The sequence below is a fragment of the Saccostrea cucullata genome, unplaced genomic scaffold (assembly GCF_032062105.1).
Source record: "Saccostrea cucullata isolate Sc308-1 unplaced genomic scaffold, CSIRO_AGI_Scuc_v1 ctg3779, whole genome shotgun sequence".
Classification (NCBI taxonomy): Eukaryota; Metazoa; Mollusca; class Bivalvia; order Ostreida; family Ostreidae; genus Saccostrea; species Saccostrea cuccullata.
Genome location: NW_026932473.1, coordinates 34015 through 52194, shown reverse-complemented (window position 1 = coordinate 52194; position 18180 = coordinate 34015). Strand labels below are relative to the sequence as shown.

Sequence of the window (18180 nt, the reverse complement as noted above, 5' to 3'; positions counted from 1 at the left end):
ACACGATGCACAACGACGGACGAAAACGGATAGCAATAGGTCACCTGAGTGACTCAGGTGACCTAAAAAAATAGTTTTGTTTTTCTTACCTGTCTGATGAACTCTACAAAGGTTACAGGCATATGGGTATTATCAGTGTCAAAACTCTCTGTTGATGACCAGACTGTATGCTGCACTGTAAAACTGCCATTTTGGATCTTTAAAAGGAGAGACTGCTCCTGAAATCAAAGAAATTGTAGTAAAAATAAGTAACCTGATTTTGCTTTAAGTCTCACACAAGGAATAATTTCACTATATTTTACTATATATAAGCTTTAATCAAATTAATTAATTTACTTGACTCTCAGCAGATAATTCATGAAATAGAAAATAAAAGATTAATGCTTATATAGTCAAAAATTTGAGATCAGAAAAAATACCCCTTATGCAGCTTTTAATAAAGAAAATTGACAGTAAATATTCTTACCCTGAAATACACGTGGGTTTCAGATGTTGACAAACAGCCTATACACACCATTCAGGAAGTTGCATCATGCGCACCTAAAAAAGAGTTCCCTTGAATTTAGTGGCACAATTCTGCTAAAGATATGATATTCCTAGTATATGAGTCCAAAATTATGTTATTTCATTTAAAAGTTATTAAAACTTCAATTTTTTGGCGGGTTTGATTGACACATCCTTTCACAAATTTTAACTTTATTCTTAATCCTTAGGAAAAGTGGCAATTTTGATATGTTTTAATGAGAAATATTAAAACTTTTTGTGCTCAAATATCCGACAAACAAGTAATTAATTAAACTGATGTGGTCTAATGCAGAAAATTTGTTTCTAATGATAAAGATATGAGTTAGAAATTTTTTTCTAAGGCCTCACCAATAAAATTTCTTGTTCGTCGGACCCGCCCGCTCGTATTTTAGAGAAACGTAAAAAATAATATTATTTTAAATTTCCCGCTTCCGGAAATTTTCGTTCCATTTCCCGCCCCATTTTTCATTTTATTTTAAATACTCGGTTATGTCTGCGTTTGGAAATGAGAAGAAAACTTCACATTTCGTCAAAAAACGAGACAACATTGATCAATTTGCATGAGAAAGGACACTTGACACTCTGATATATTGACTATTGAATTAATAATTTAATATGACAGTATATGTCGTTAGAAATCAGCGCAAACAGGTGATTGGGGTGAAACCACCTGCATTCGTCATTAGCTCCAATGATGCACAGTTGCACGAACTTTTTAAAGCATGCTTTTAGAGATACGACAAGGAAACAAGTAAACCTTATAACGCCATCGTGATCGTGGTGAACTGTGAAGATTGGATAGCCCCATGCAAAAGTGAACTGCCTATATAGGCAGTTATTAGGCAGTTCTTTAGCAGTTTTACTAATTTTTGGCAGTTTTCAAACAGTTTCATGCAGTTTGATTTTTACTGCTCCCTAGTAACTGCTAGGACCTTGGGAGTAAACAGTTTTCCTTAGCAGTTTTTAAGCAGTAATCAGTTTCCCTAGCAGTTATATCTTAGCTGCATATGCTTGAGGACAAGACAGTTTCCTAAACAGTTTTGTAAGCAGTGTATAAGCAGTTTCCTTGTATAATTTGATTGGGTTCAAGAGAAATTTAATGTTGGGCTCAATGTTCCAACAAATATAACAAAACAGGAAGCCAACAACTGACCGCCAAAATTGAATTCTGGGTGCCAATTTGTATTGTTGGACAAAGGCTACATAAACCAATGAAGAGGGAGCCTGCTGGCCATAAGCTGCATTTAGATTTAATGAAGAAATGATGTAGTCATTTAACAATTGGTAAGTTATTACTACAATATATTTATGTGGCCTTTAACAGTCCAGTCCAATACGAAAAATCGTAATATTACTAAAATTCGTAATATAAGCAATTTCTAACTCTTCTAAGAGTTACTTCCCTTTTTTCTGATACAACCTGCTTGTTATGTTTCATGAGAAATTATACGTCTCTGGTTTCATCAAATCATCGTGGATATGCATGCATTTTCTTTGTTTTGATGCATTTGATCCAAGTGCATGCAGAGTCAGAGCCTAGTGAAAGTTGTACAAGTTATATCCCGTAACATCTCGTTGTTGGAGATGAGGGTCTGATTTTTAGGGTAGACTTCGGGAATAATATAGGGAATTCGGGGATTATAGAACACTATGACAAGTTTTAGGATACATTGACGTTTTATGGAAAATTGTTCCCATCCCTGGGAAAATTCTTATATAAGAATAATAATACAAAATTTTCACTCACCCATTACTATTGTTACTTTCTTCTTGCATTTTCATACTTTTCGATAGACGTCACTGACCAAAATGACCACGTGATACTAGTACCATTGGGGCATAATGTATTTCTGACGTCATACTTTCCTTAACATCATTCAGTTTCTTTCAATGCTTAATTTTGTCTTACATTACGAAAACTCGTAATATAGTCTCTCACAACATGCTATATTACGAGTTTTCGTAATTTAACTATATTACAAAAAATAGTAATATAAGAATAATATTACGATATTCTGTAATATTACGATTTTTCGTATTGGACTGGACTGTTTAATAAAGAGATTAATTGAATACATGTTCTGTTCTAATTTTTTGTTTGAATTAAGGGCATATATTAATAATTGCAATCTGTTTCATGATTAATTCCTTTCCATTTACAGACTTTTAGAAGAGGAGTGGGACAAAATTCTAGTTGGCATATACACAAATTTTTGTGTCTCTTTCAAGAATAACAACTGAGATCAATGGATGATCTATAAACCTAGCTGAGCAATGAATTATTAAGATTACCAAAAGAGTGCCAATTGAAATACTTTTGTGGTTTATATAAGGATAGAAAAACCCAACAATGTACTGGCCTTTAGTGCAATAGGACTGCTGTATGATCAGGACTTAATGTGGGATGAAGTGGATATATTTATTGCTGTTACTTAATTTTGACATTTTAATTTTACCTTCAGTGTTGAATCTTGTTGAGCATCATATGCCCTGGGATATATAAGTTTTCTAAAAAGTCAGTGAGTATAACTGCATGGTTGTTTGTGTTAATAAGATACATGTAAAATTACAGATGCATAAAAACAGTACTATAGTGTTTAAATTTTTTTAAAACATTCATCATAGCAATCTCTGATTGCTTGATTGTGTAGTTAATCAATTGTACAAAATACAATAAATTAAAATGTAACAATTGATCTATTATTGCTATGTATTAAAAGTTTGATACGAGAAGACCTCTTCGTGACTCATTAATATTTATGTGATAAAAGGGAAATAGATAAGCAGTATACTGGAAGTCCACAAGCAGTTAGCAAAAACTGCTAAAGTAACTGCCTATGAACTGCTTAAGTAACTGCCTATGAACTGCTAAGAAACTGCCTATGAACTGCAAAGAAACTGGTAAGGCTAAGAAAACTGCTTATAAATTGCTAAAGGTTTGTTCATCCATCAGCAATCTGGGGAAGGTTAAGTAACTGCTCTAGGACTGCTTAAATGTTTAAACTGTTAAGGCTAAGAAACTGCTTAATAACTGCCTTCCACTTTGCCATGGGTATAGAGCAGATCTGTTATGTTTAAGGCAGATAAGGCCATCATGGACATAAATCAAATTCTGGAGATGCCGAAATGTAAGTGCAAGGTATCAACATTATTAAGATTATTAAAAGATGCATATATACATTTTTTTCTAATTCAAAGTATGTATTAAAAACTTTTAACAAGTTGCATCTATTTTATTTTAGGGAGATTTGTTAGCTACTTGACTTATTTATTTGGAATGTTGAGTGTTAAATTGAAGCAACTAGTTCCAACAAGATTGGGTGATTTTTCCTGAATTTCTACAGTGACAATAAACTGTACCTAAACAACGAGAACTGTTCATATAGTGCAGACTTATATCAGTCATTCAAGAGGGTCTTCAGTTGAACCACACTGATAGTGCATGAAAATTGTAGGTAGAAAATATTTCCATGAAGCAGTATAGAATCGTTTCCGTCTCCAGCAATTCTTTAACAGATTCCAGGTTTACATGGACTAATTCCTGGAGCTGTTGTGGATCAGCCAGAAGAAATTAAAGTATCCATCGTCCTAAATGATCCGACGAAGTAGCTTCCCATAATTGGCATGATATTTAAACATCTTCGATACTTTATTTAAAAATATATATCAGTCAACTCTTGAGAATAGAAAAACAGTTTTGATTTTAATGATATTTTCCCATTTTTTAAATGATGTCCAACCTTGTTATTTTTATTATATATTTGTGAATTACTATATGTATTATAATAATAACTTATCACTGCTGCCATGAATTGGAATGATAAATAGTAATGAGACACACTTGTTGAAGGTTCTACAATGTCTGATTTTTTATTATGTGAATTAAAATTTGGGGCCATATTAAGCTTCTGATATTGTGCATAGATACAGTTAAATGATAATAATAGAAGTGCTGCTGGAATTGACCACTTTTATGTGATTGTACATAGTCTTCATCACATCATATTTTGTTATTACTGTTTTCAAACATACATGTAAAAGATGGAGGTAATAAACACTTTTGAACAGTGATAAATCTCATAAATGTATATGTAGTAAACAAAGAAAATCTTGTACAGGGCAAAAACATGGACCCCTGATAACACCAAAGGTTTGGGGTGCATAGGAGAGTTAATATTCTATATTACTTGGAGATTTATTTACAGAATTTTGTACCTTTATGAAATGAAAAACCTGCATTAAATGCCCTAATGATACTCTATTTTTTGAAATTATTATTTTACATAAGGAGTCAAGTCATTTAATATGTAATAAAAGTGAGAAACCATTGTAACAGTATTGTTATGACTGTTTTGTTTATGTAAGAATACAGTAAAACACGGTTATAGCGAAGTCCTGGGGACCTGTTAATTTAATTCGTTATATCCGTAATTTGTTATATCCATATAACGAATTCGTATAAACATATATAGCGAATTCGCAATATGCATGTTTTCCTTCAAGTGTTTCATCCAAATATGTTAGGGAAGCAAAAATTACAAAACATACCTTCGATAACTAAGTTTTTATTAGACATTTCCAGTTACGAGCGCCACGAGCTCGGACTCGTACTCTGTACTTCAATATATAAGGGGCTGTATCAAAAATTTACAAAAGGGGTTTTAAGGTAGACAGATTTTATGCCATTTTCCCCGACAAATTATAAAAAAAAAAGCAAAGACAAATTTGATACTAGTATAGATTTATCATTTGTTTTCTTTTGCATGACAAAGCAGTGCAAATATTGACTGTTTGTCTTATTTTCTAACTTTGATGCCTCTACAGTAGTGTAAGTGCCTATGGCACGAACAATTTTATTTCTCGAATAACATGTTGTACATTTATTCTGTGTATATTTACTTTTTCTGTTTAATGACCTGCATTGTCGCTGCTGATTTACAGATCTTCTAGGAATCTAAGAAACTGTTTTTGTGTGTTTTTAAATATATCAAATTTTGACACGGTCCCTAAAAATTTTGTTACAACTGTCCGAGTCAGTGTGCGAGTACGATCTCGAGTCCGTGAAATCTGGAAATGTCTATTATGAATTGAATTTTATATACAAATGCTGAGAGAAAATAAAGTCAGTTCAATTATTCAAATTTTGACATCTTTGAAAGTTTGTTATAGAAGATGTAAAAATCGTTATATTTAACCTCAACGGGACTCAAAATCAGTTCGCTATATCCGTAAATTCGTTATATCAGAGTTCGTTATAACTGTAAAATGTTACAAAGATTTGTTAAGAATTTTGCCGGGGACCAAGAAAAACTTCGTTATATCCGTGAATTCGCTATATCCGTGTTCGTACTAAACGTGTTTTACTGTATATGGAAAACTGAATGTTTTACATGATCAGGGGAATTGGAAAAGATTTCATAGTGATTTACTCTAGAAATGTAAAGGAAAACAAAAAATATATAATCGCTCGCTCCATTATTTTACTTCACTGCCTGGAAATTATGTTGATTAAAAATGATAATATTATAATTATCAAATCGCTCGCTCACCCCAATTTTTAGGGGTCAGTTGTCCGAAGAACAAGAAATTTTATTGGTGTGGCTAAAGCATGTCTTATAAAAGGTGGCATTTAATGGTCTAAATTCTTACCTTGGAAATAGTGTTGCTTTGTATTTCGGCAGACATGTTGAAGTGAATAATTTTTCTGGGATTTTCATTCAAATTATTTGATGAAATTTCAATTAAGTCCTTGCTTTTTGTATTCCCTCATCTACAAATAAGTTACATGTACAATTAAAATGTTAGTAATAATTTGTGAACATTATTTATGTATATTATATTTTAAAAGTTTGTTCTGGATTTCACAAAAATACAAATGACAACCATGCCACTAATAGTGCACAACTTCAATATTTATTGGTACATATAATAAATAAAACCACTGTTTTCATAAGTAGCTTATCTTCTCTCTTTAAATATACATGTCTGTACATATGTAAAAAGCGTACTGTAATGAGTGATAAAAATTCTCATCTGGATTTTAATTTTCAAGTCATTACTTAAGAGATTAAAATAAATATAATTAAAGGAGGTGCACCGAAGATGTTAAGTACAGTCCTGCACGTCCACAAGTACCTGTGATATAAACAGGTCAGCTAGGGCATAAGTAAACTTGCTGACTTAATTTCATTCATACAGAACCTCACCCTCTCCCTGCCTCATTAGCAGTACAATTACACTTCTGTGTGTTAATGTCTAAGATTAGTTTGGGCTATACTGAATAAATGTTAGTAGTTGTTAGCTAGCAATAAAAATATAATCAACTTCACATATGTTAACCTAATCCAGGGACTAATTTAATGTATAATATGTGCATGATAATTTCTTGTAACATGAAAGAACATACAGTCTCTTATAATCAGTAATAATACTAAAACATCAGAAACTTAAAAGTTTTATGAAAAAAAACTGACAATTTGTGAATATACTTGTCTTTAAACAGGTCCAGTACAATCACTAGATTTAGCTACGTACGTAGAATTACCTGAGCTAAGCTTTATTTACCTACCTCAGGTAGCTTTATTCAGCTATTTCAATGAAACTATTTATAGTTTTTTTTTATTAAAAAGAGACAAAAAATGCAATTAAATGAATATTAATATCTATCATCATGATCATGTGTTTATACTAGCATTTTTAAAAAACAACCCAAAGCAGAGATAGTTTATACATTACTGCTGTACTGACTCAAATTCAGTAAAATAACCAGTCATCAAGAAATAGGACGTTTATTCTGAAAGCATGATGAACATGGTAAAAAACTAAAACACCAAAAAAAAAAAAAAACAGATACTTAGTACAACATGAATCACAATCACAATGTACACTTGTAATAGACAATAATAAATGTAGTACTAATATTGCAAGTATACACTTTCGACAGAAATTAACAAGTTAATTGTTAACAAATATTTGCCTAGAAACATTGTAGACTAGAATGGACCTACATGTGTATGACTAGGAAATTCGGAAGCCAAGAATTAACTCAAAACATAACTAAGACAATAATCCTGACATTAACCATTTAACACATACTTTCGGAAACACACATAAGCATTTTATACAATGAGAAAAGACCAAAACAACACTTACTCCATGCTGGATCAAATAACAGTGCGATACACAAGGAACGAGCAATGTAAACAATGATATCTTAACGTACGTATGACGAAGTAAAAGTTAAAACCTATGACGTATATGTTCCGTATTTCCGGAAAAGTTCTAACTTGGGCCAGCACAGCTGCGTTTGGACAATTCGGAGCAAAACATGTAATTCAATTGTTTGGTAATTAACTGTCCTCTCTATTGGGTGCGATGAGACATGACTGAGTATGATTACTTCACATTGTGCTGAATTATTATGGAGCTGGACTTCTTTGTCATTTCATTCAAGGAGTACGTAACTGTTCTAATTGTCATACATAGCCCCAAAACTTTCAGAATTTTGATTGCAATTAGTATTACGTAGAAAAAGTCAATGCTTCGATCAAGAGTGACTTTTTCATGAATTGTTTTCAGATGAGTTCAACATCAAAAATAATCACTGTATCAAAACAAGATTTTCTGCACATCCCACGAAAAATTCCCCATTTTAAATAAATAAATTGATTTGGTAGCAAAACAAAGCTACCTCAGGTAGATAAATAAAGTTAAGTATATAGGTAATTAAATCAAGCTACGTAGCTAAATCTAGTGATTGTACTGGCCCTGTTAAACTTGAGTTAGACAAACTTGTTGGGTACACCTTAATTGGCACTAACACGATCAGAATAAATCAAGACATGACTTTCTCAGAAATTAAATACATGTATATCCATTGTATAACTAAGAAAACAGCCTACCTTTTTTCCAGTAAGAGAATATGGCTTTAAAAGTAACAAGGGATCCAATGCCTTTCTCTTTATGTAGGCAGCCATTACTATCATCTGATTGGATAATCTCATCACATGTCACAGCTGTTTGGAACTCTTCTAGATTTTTCATTTTTGGTGATAAAACCAAAGACATTCCGAATGTATTCAATTTCAACTGACAGGAAAGTCCAACAGTTGGACTAAATTTGACAGACAAATCTCAGACAAATATTTATTGGGTACATGTCATGAAACACCCAAGTAATGCCTCTGGAACACAATGCAAGTAATTGGCTTATTGGGTATACCCAACAAGCCGAAAGTACCCAATAAGTGTTACAAGGGCAAAAATCATACCCAATTAACTCTTTGCCTATCACGCCGTCTGTGACGTAATAGTCGCATTACATTTGCTACTTTTGATGACGTTATCCTTTTCCCCACAGCGCACTTGCGATAACGTGCTGAAAAGACGTGGTTTTGCAGATGAATATTACACGACGTGTTTAGCAATGGTTGTCGTGTATATGGCCATTATATTAGTGCCCCCCCCCCCTTTTTTTACATGCATATCAACTTTATCAAAACTTGCAGAATCTTCAATTATAAATGAAAATAGATATGAGGTCTTGCAAAGAATGATTCTCACTTGTGAAGATTTTTATGAAAGTTATTTTACCGATTTTTTAGGAAAAAAAAAGAAGTTATAGCTTTCAGCATATTTAATTTTACTTATAAAGAGTTTTTACGCAAAAAAATATTGTTGGAATATATCGCTTAATTTTATATTGAACAATAAAGAAGGGCATTGATTGTCTAAGGAAAACATTTCATTTTTTAAGTTAAAGTTTAACTGATCACATCTTTTTAATATTTTGGCCGATATACGAATGAGATACTGCCGTCGGACTCGGCATTAAAACAGCGGTCGGTACTCGACATTTTTCCGGATGGTGCCCGAAGTATTCAGAGTGTGGAGCAAATCAAGGAGTATTCCTAAAAAGTTTTCTTTGGAAATGCATTAAATGTAGCTGTAGTTATTGAGAAATTTATGTAGTAAGTATTTCTACATTTTCTCCAAGGGTTGTCAAAGGAATACATTTTGCCCTCAATGTCAGATTGAACGCAATGAAATTTATGAGCATGCAGCGTCGATGTAGACGAAACCTGTTCATTTGTAGAAAAAGAATAGTGTATGTAAAAAAAAAAAATTGCAGAAAATAATGTCAGACTAAGAAACATGGTATACAATAGAAAATTAATCAATCACTCAGGATCTCTTAAGAGTTGGTGCGTAGTAGATATACAGATTTTTCAACATCTATACTTTTGTGATTGCTCTGTTATCCTTATGATCATCATATAAGTAGAATATACAAGTTAACGGCATTAAAAAATAAATGATTGTGTCTGTAAAAGATATGCAATTCTGACCGAAATAAATGTTCATATAAATTACGATGGATAATGAACAGATTATTTCAATAATTTTATTTATTTCAGTAATGAAAAAATATATTAGTTAACTTTTATTTTCCGACATTTATGAAAGAGTATATTTAAGGTAATAAAACTAGGACTGAAGACTTTCCTAACTGAAAATCAAAATTGAACAATAAATCATTGACATAAAAAAAATAAAGGTAAGAGCTTTGCTTCGTTTTTAAAGAAAACCATAATAAATAATTCAAGTTTATTTGAGGTTTTTTTTTACCTATCGATTATTCATAAACTTGGTAGACATAAAACTCCCCCCCCCCCCCCCCCAAAAAAAAAATCGGAAACACCAAAAAAAATATCGGAATTGTTGAGCAGAATTCTTGATCTAATATATGAAGTAAATAATTTCTAATCAGTCCCTCTATATAACAACAGGCGCAGATCCAGAATTTTTTTTCCAAGGGGTTCCACCCAGTCAGCAAAAAAAAAAAAAATTCCAATCCAAAAAAAAATCTTGACAAGCAGAAAAAAAAACCTTAAATCGGGGTGGGGGTAGGGTGGGGTGGGGGATGGGGGATGGGGGGTTGGAGTGACTTCTATTGCCTCAAATTTTTCACTTTTCATACTCATTTCACACATATTCATGTTCACCAGGGGGGTCAGCGTTTTCCAGGGGGGTCCAAGGTGCCTTTTCTACTTGCTTTAGTAAATACAATTTTAAACGGTGTAAATTCAAGGGGGGTCCTGACCCCCCTCTAGATCCGTGCATGAACAAGCTGTTGATCAAAGAAAAAATGCCAGAAATGCTTAATATACCGGTAATTCCGGAGGTAGATTTAGGAAATAATTTAGATCGATTTTGGTGAAAAATGTTTTATCTCCCGACCCCCCCCCCCCCAAGAATGGAGTTTTTAGCCCCTAAATTAATGCATTGCACCTCATACATGTAACTCTACACTACCATTTGAATACAGTAACGAGTTAACTGTCCATTCACAATGTGTATGTCAAATGGCTTTTTCTGTTCATAACATATAGGCGTCGGAATCGGGGGGGGGGGGGGGGGGGGGGGGGGGCTTACCCCCCCCCTTTTGGCAAATATATATTACGTAATACATAGGCATTGAACATTGGGTTTGTTGGTTTATCCCCCCACTTTCAATTAGCCCCCCCCCCACTTCAATTTGCTTCCAACGCCTATATTGTATGTATAAAAACAATATAGCTAGTGGAAGAATCACATCAGATCGTATCGTTGTCTGATTATTGTTGTAAATTAATATTTACTGCCCTTTTAAGTGTTCTTAAAATTATCATTTCTAGTGTATGCAGTGTTGACAAACTTGAAGCTACAGAGTACACGTATACATGTACATATATACTGTATATTCTTAAACTACATACAAAAAGCGGATAAATGAATATTTTTAAATATACTGACCATATAAACCTACTCAAGGCGGAACAAGGAATATTCCTAAGGGACTTATCGGAAAACACATCTTTTAATTCTATTCACGCTCCGAAGCCCAGGAAAGGAAGGGGAGAATGGTATACTGTTTTACTGCTAGTAATGTGTTTGTCCGTGTATCTAGCTGTTTGTGTGTCTGTCCGTAATAAAGTTTTGATCGCAATTTTCGCAGCAGCTACTCATCAAAAATGCTTGAAATTTTAGCATATTCTTCAGTAAGGCATGCTTTATCGCGGCATCTATTTTTCTTAATCCGATGTCAACTGCCTGTTAATCTGTGCGTCTGTCGTACAAGACATAACTAACACATTTCCGTCGCAGTTTTTTTTTCCAGCAAGTACATATTATATATTTATATATTACTGATATTGCAGAGGCTTGAAATTTTAGCACATACTTTGTTACGGCATGCGATACATGTATGATGGGGTTTATTTTTGCATGAATCTGATGTCAACTTCCTATTTGTCCGTGCATATGCCCGTAATAGCTGCAGATCTGTAGCTCTCCGAAAAAAATATATTGATAGACCGGAGAGCTACAGTGCCACCCATTGAAAAAAAAACTGTATATTTATTGTGCACAAAAAAGTACACTCGGTTCTTGATTAATTCTTTCAAATTCTTGCATCAATTTCAAAAAAAGAAATATATTTTTTTTAAATCGTTTATCCTCAATCAAGTACTCTCATAGTTGACATCTGAACGAAGCATATTGGACCGAATAATCTTTGAAAACAAAATGGTAGTATAAATAAGAGAAATCGTCGATGATTACAATATCAGGAGGATTATTAAAAAAAAATTATGAGGAACGTTTGGTTGTGGAAACAGCGAAAGAATACGTTAGGAACACGGTAAGTAATATTTTTACGAAAACCGGTTTTGGAAACGTTGACTTGATAATGAAATCATTCAAATTTGAATTAACCTATACATCTTTTTCAACATGATATTGTCGTTTCTCTAGGGTTTTTCCCCTTTCTAATTGTGAATGTATTTTTTTATTGCTGTGTAAACTGCGGAAACAATAAAATTGTATTTTTATGAATTGTAATTTAAATTTAACAAGAAATAAGATTAAATGTAAATTAAAACAAAGATTTATTAAGTGAACCAAACATCTTTTCCTTCAGTTATATGAGTATGAATAACCATAATTTTTTTTGTGATTTTATCAATTCCTTCCTTCGATTTTTGCACACATTTTTATCAAATATTTACATTTATAAGATCATTTGTCGAATTTGATAAATTCTGGAACATAGGTCCCATTTCACACAATATTGGGGGACGACCACATCATCAACCCAAGTAGTTCAAATGCATGGTTGGCTTATTTAGTGTCAAAACAAATACTTCTTAATTTGTCTCGCATCCCAAGTTTCGTGTACTAAATCAAACGACTCGGACATATTAAAACGAGGAAAAAATATTTTTATCTGCAAAATATATTAGAAGGGAATTAAAAATTTTTTTTCGTATCATTCATTGTCATACCATCAAAACTTTACGTGGCATCAGAGCAGAAAACGTCAAAAAACGCAAATTGCGTTAAAGTGCGTGATTGTGGGGTAAAGGTATATGCGTTAAAATGCGTGATTGTGGGGCAACGGTATATGCGTTAAAATGCGTGACTGTGGGGAAGGGGGTTAATGTCTTCTCGTGAGAGCAGACAGACAGACGGACGGACAGACAGACAGACGGACGCCGGACAAAATGTGATCAGAAAAGCTCACTTGAGCTTTCAGCTCAGGTGAGCTAAATAAATAAAAAATTGATATGGTCTCTTTCTGCCACATTTAAACATAAAGGAAAGCATTATATTACACGTACACGTACAATTTTAGAATGCTTTATATTCCTTTTTTAGACTCTTCAAGAACTGAAAGAGTATATAACAAAATACGAACCATTTGAGGAGTCGGAGGTTCCTGAAGCCAACATTCTACTGATTGGACAAGTAGGGGCCGGTAAATCCAGCTTCCTTAATTCCATCAACTCAATCTTCAAGGGAGCGATATCATCTCGGGCATGCACAGGGAGCGCTGAAAACAGCTTAACTAAAAGTGTAAGAAAAATAACCGATTGATAAAATATTTTTAAAAAATATTCTAATATCCTTGTACATTGTAAAAATTAGCATGTATAATAAATTTCGAATATTGTTGCTATAAGTAGTAAATCAATCACGCTCTATTATAATTATTTGAAATAGTCAAGTATAATGAACAACAGTCTGAATATCAGTCTATAATAGAATAACAAACCATTTCAAAGTTAAGTTAAACATTTCTGTTTACAAAGATTGATGAAATACACTTTGATTTCCTTTGGACATTTGAAACGTTTGGATAAGGCTAAACATCAAATATATTGATTTTCTTACAAAATTAAGAATTTTGTAAGAAAACGTAAAACTGTTGGCATGTTGTAATGATTGTAATGAGCATTAAGCCTTCCACCAAAAAATTGCGAGACTTATGCCCCAAAAGTCAGGAGTTCTGGAGTAAGGATGGGAATTAATTGTTAATACAGAGAAGATGCATAAGCTTTTGAAAAAGTCTATTTTCCTCGTGTATATTCGGAAATTGGTCTTAATGAGTATTTGGTCTTTTCCAACTGTAAATTTAGGGGCCTTGGTCAAAAGCTTTTTATGTTAGATAGTGTTCCTTTGATTTTATGGTTGAAATGAATCACTCTTTTGAAAATCTTTATCTAACAAACAAAAATCTTCATCAAGTAAACAAAGTACATGGTTAAAATGAGCAAAGGTGCTTCTTCAAGGAACTTTCTGGTCCCTGTATCTGGCATCTGTGTTACAGAAGTTTTATGAATATTTTAGCCTAAGGGGAAATACACTTATTTCTTGAAAATCATATTGTTTATTTCTGTGCATATAGGGGACAGAATACGATATTAACAAAGTCGTTTAACTAGATCTGTGTATTTTTACCACTGTGTCAAGGTGTATATAGGCCGAAAAATCTGACGTTTTTTCTGGCTTTTTACGATTTTGATATTTTACGTGCCAGGGAGGTTTTCCTGACATGTGAAATATCAAAATCGTAAAAAAGGCAGGAAAACGTCAGATTTTTCGGACTAAGGGGTATACAGTTTAGCGCACGAAAGAGCTCTATTGATCATGCAGTAGAAATTCTTCACTATTATTTTCTTCCTTTTTTTCTTACATCTTAGATTGTTATAATCGAAAGCTGTACATCCTTATTAGTTTGCTTTTCACTTCTTAATATATGAAATTTGTCTATTCGTTTCTCAGCCGTCTACTCCCTATTTTGATATCAATTAATAGTGATTAACAAATTAGTTGGAACTTCACTATATACAGCATCTGTTTTCCAATTGCTTTTTTTGTCATTGTGTCTTTCCCAGGAACCATAAATCAATAAAACAATCATAAAATGAATACTTAGTCTAGTAGTTGTAGTCTTTCTATTCATGAAAACAAAAATGATACCTGTAGAACTCTTTTTCTAAAAAGAAACTTTTCTTAAACTTACAGTTTGAAAAACTCCGAATCCGTGATCCGACAGCAAAGAAACATTTGAAGTTCAGGATCTGCGATACACGAGGAATGGAAAAAGCTCTTTCCATTAAAGAAGAAGATCTTCGATTTATGCTGGATGGAAATCTGCCTAATCATTACATTGTATGACCTTTTGGTTTCTTTTTTCCCTCAAAATTAATATTAAATACTGTCTTGTGAGAATTATTTCGAAAGTTAAACGATTATTATACAGTACTTACATATCAAATTGTTTTTTTTAGCTCAGCTATGCTGAAGGGTTGAATTAGTTTGTCCAGTCACAATTTATCATATATGAGTCTTTTCGACCGTCTATCTGCAAATTAAATTGTTACATTTCTCAATACCCATTTTGCTTATTTAACTAAACTTATCACAAAGCATTAATATTGTAAGGTATTTTTGCATATATAGAGCAACAGTTAGACAATTCAGAATACTTGGAAATTAAATGATATCTTTAAAACCGATTTACAAAGCACGATAGGTTATGCAATTGGATTAATTTTTAATTGCAATTTCAGCTAAAAAGTAATTTTATTGGCTATTATAGAGGGGTAGGAAAAACTATTTCTTGTCCTGATTTGAAATAACATGTTGACTTTAGCAGTTTGTAGTATTTATCAAATTCAATAACCGCCTAAATATGGCTGAAATATTGCCGACTTGGCGTTAAACAATATGAAATCAATCAATCAATCAAATTCAATAATATTAAGGAGAGATGATACAAGCTTTTATCAAATAAAATTGAAAAATAATATCTTTAAGTCATGTTTACTTAAGTAAAATAAATAAGTTTAACTATATATTTCTAAATTATTCATTAGAAGTTTCACATTCATAGGATTATCAAAAATAATTTTAAATATGTATTGATTTATATTGGTGGATGGTGAAATTTTAAACATCACAAGAAGCTAAACAAGAAGCTAACAGTTTCTTGATACTTTAGAAATTCATTGTGTGCATCATTTATAGTCAAAATAGGACCCAAAAGAACTATACAGACATCCATTTTTTGTATATATTATCTGTACTTTAACAAGATTTCCCGATGGTCCATGTTTTAGCCCTTTCCACATATTTGAATTGTTTGAAGATTTTATGAGATTGATTTCTGTTTGTTATCTTCAGCATGTTGCTTACTTTATTGTATTTCATATAGATTTAAAACCAAAGTGCAAAATAATAACTTGATGTATTGAACAGAGATCGTTATTTTATTTACATTTCTTTTTAGTTCAATCCAGTTGATTCTGCGTCCGCAAAAGTTCCAGGTTTTGTCAAAGATCCAACATTGAAAGATCGAATGCATGTTGTTGTGTTTGTTATTGACGGAAGCACATTAGATGTTCTTCCGGAAGACACGCTTAAAAAACTCAAGGACTTCAAAACGATGGTAGTAGACAGGGGTATGTGGACTTTCTTAGAAAGTTAACTCATTGTATATAACATATTGCTCTATAAGGATATTCTCTTTTATATAATTATCACGACTTATTAATAAGGGGCCGTTTCTTATTAATTAATGATGCATTCAACAACAAAAAAAATATTTTTTTAATGAACTGTTTGTGAGGCAGTCTATGTTTAATAACAAATTGTTTTTTTTTTTTGTTTGCGATTACATTCTATTACTTACAATTTGAATACCATAGGTATACCTCAGTTAGTTTTACTTACCAAAATGGATAAGGTATGTGTATTTGTCGAGAAGGATATCAGCAATATGTTTGTGAGCGAAGTTGTAGAGGGCCTGGTGAACAAAGCTGCTGACGTCATCGGAATCCCAAGATCCCACGTACTTCCGGAGAAGAATTACGAAAAAGAAACACTTCTTAACACAAATGTAAACATTCTGGCTCTAGGAGCATTACGCCAGGCACTCTTGTTCGCTGATGACTTTCTGGAGAACCAATTTGAAATTGAACAAGAAAATTCAAGAAGCACTGATTCATAAACTCTATTTCGAACGTGTTCAGTATGCCTTTTTTTAAGAAAAAGACAAAAACGAAAGTGATTTGATGTTACATGTATTCTTTGCACGTATTTTCCAGTATTGTCATCTATTATTTAAACTCATCTTTAATCAACAAGTAACCAAAATGTCATTTGTGTTTAAAGAATATTGCATGAGTTGTTGAAATCAATATAATATGAGATGTCCCTCCCTGACAAAGTTAAAGTCCAAATTCTTGTCTCTTTCACTTCCGCGCATCTGCAACAGCCTTGATGCTCCTCTACTCTGGGTTTCAGTGTATTTATCTTTATATAGGTATAATTTTAACGACGATCGCAAGTAGCTGTTATCGTTTAAGAAACACTTGTTATTACCTCTTTCTTACAACAATCCAAACCCCAAGATCAAGTGGAGCTTCTATCAGTTTTACAATTATTGCATGCATTTCTAATTCATTGACTATTGTCGTCTCATTCTAGATTTTGTTGTTTAAAAATAATTGTTTGAAAAGATCAGGGTTTGTTTAATTAGAAATGATCATGTCAATACACTAGTTACATTATATTTTGTTTCAAAACATAAAAGTAAACTACTTTTCCTTTATGAATATTTCATACAAGAAATACAATAACCAATTTTTTTTCTTTTACTTTGTGTTTGTTAACCAATTTAACACAACAGGTGTTCTAAACGATTTAAAAGGTCGACAAAATGAACTACCTTCTATTTCATTCATTAATGATCGACAAGTAAATTGCACAAAAATAAAAAGGTTTCCAGAATGTTTTTTCAAACCCGGAACAACTCCTTTTCAAGAAAATCAGCTTAACAGGTGTTTTTCTACTTATGTTCAGCAGAAACACTAGACCAATACATTATAGTTCGGACAGACATTTATGTTAAAATTTAATTGTTCTTGTGCCAAAGTTTAGAATGTTTTTTTTTTCCTCAAAACCATTTTAACATGTCAACAGTCATGTGATTTATGTACACTCTTTTCTGGCTATTTGCTTTATTGATTTAAATGATCGAGCCATCACTGAATGGTGTTTGGTCTCAGTCTTGCTTTGTAAATGACAAATGTTGTCTATTGCATGTCGTTTTTGTCAAACAGTGTTTTTCAGCTGTATGATGTAGATTGCAGAACGTCACAGTTGAATATTTGTATACATGTATAATGTACTTGCTTTTTGTTATATGAACGGTTTTTGTTTTTCTTTCTCTCAAGAAGATGCTTGAGTTTCTGATTGACAATATCTATATGGTTTTTGGAGACCAGGTATTCCAACAATCTATTGGAAAACCTATAGGAACCAATTGAG

The 18180-nt window shown here is 32.5% G+C and overlaps 1 protein-coding gene and 1 long non-coding RNA gene across 2 annotated transcripts; one reads left to right on the top strand and one right to left on the bottom strand.

Moving 5' to 3' along the window:
- Nucleotides 1-95: 95 nt before the first annotated feature.
- Nucleotides 96-6435, bottom strand: LOC134235225 (uncharacterized). The gene is made up of 3 exons (XR_009985356.1): nucleotides 6175-6435; nucleotides 467-540; nucleotides 96-218 (listed from the first exon to the last, which is right to left on the bottom strand). It is a non-coding gene; the product is annotated as an uncharacterized LOC134235225 (long non-coding RNA).
- A 6785-nt stretch (nucleotides 6436-13220) lies between these two features.
- LOC134235224 (interferon-induced protein 44-like) lies at nucleotides 13221-17345 on the top strand. The gene is made up of 4 exons (XM_062717361.1): nucleotides 13221-13419; nucleotides 14872-15018; nucleotides 16139-16310; nucleotides 16557-17345. Exons 2-4 carry the CDS (start codon nucleotides 14944-14946, stop codon nucleotides 16856-16858), a joined length of 549 nt encoding a protein of 182 aa, XP_062573345.1. The 5' UTR covers nucleotides 13221-13419; nucleotides 14872-14943; the 3' UTR covers nucleotides 16859-17345.
- Nucleotides 17346-18180: the final 835 nt, after the last annotated feature.

What these genes read in the sequence shown, in the direction of transcription:
- LOC134235224 (XM_062717361.1), top strand. Translation starts at nt 14,944, where the DNA reads ATGGAAAAAGCTCTTTCCATTAAAGAAGAAGATCTTCGATTTATGCTG. An exon ending in ATCTGCCTAATCATTACATT is followed by an intron (nt 15,019 to 16,138) that starts GTATGACCTTTT and finishes ATTTCTTTTTAG; the next exon opens with TTCAATCCAGTTGATTCTGC. An exon ending in AACGATGGTAGTAGACAGGG is followed by an intron (nt 16,311 to 16,556) that starts GTATGTGGACTT and finishes TGAATACCATAG; the next exon opens with GTATACCTCAGTTAGTTTTA.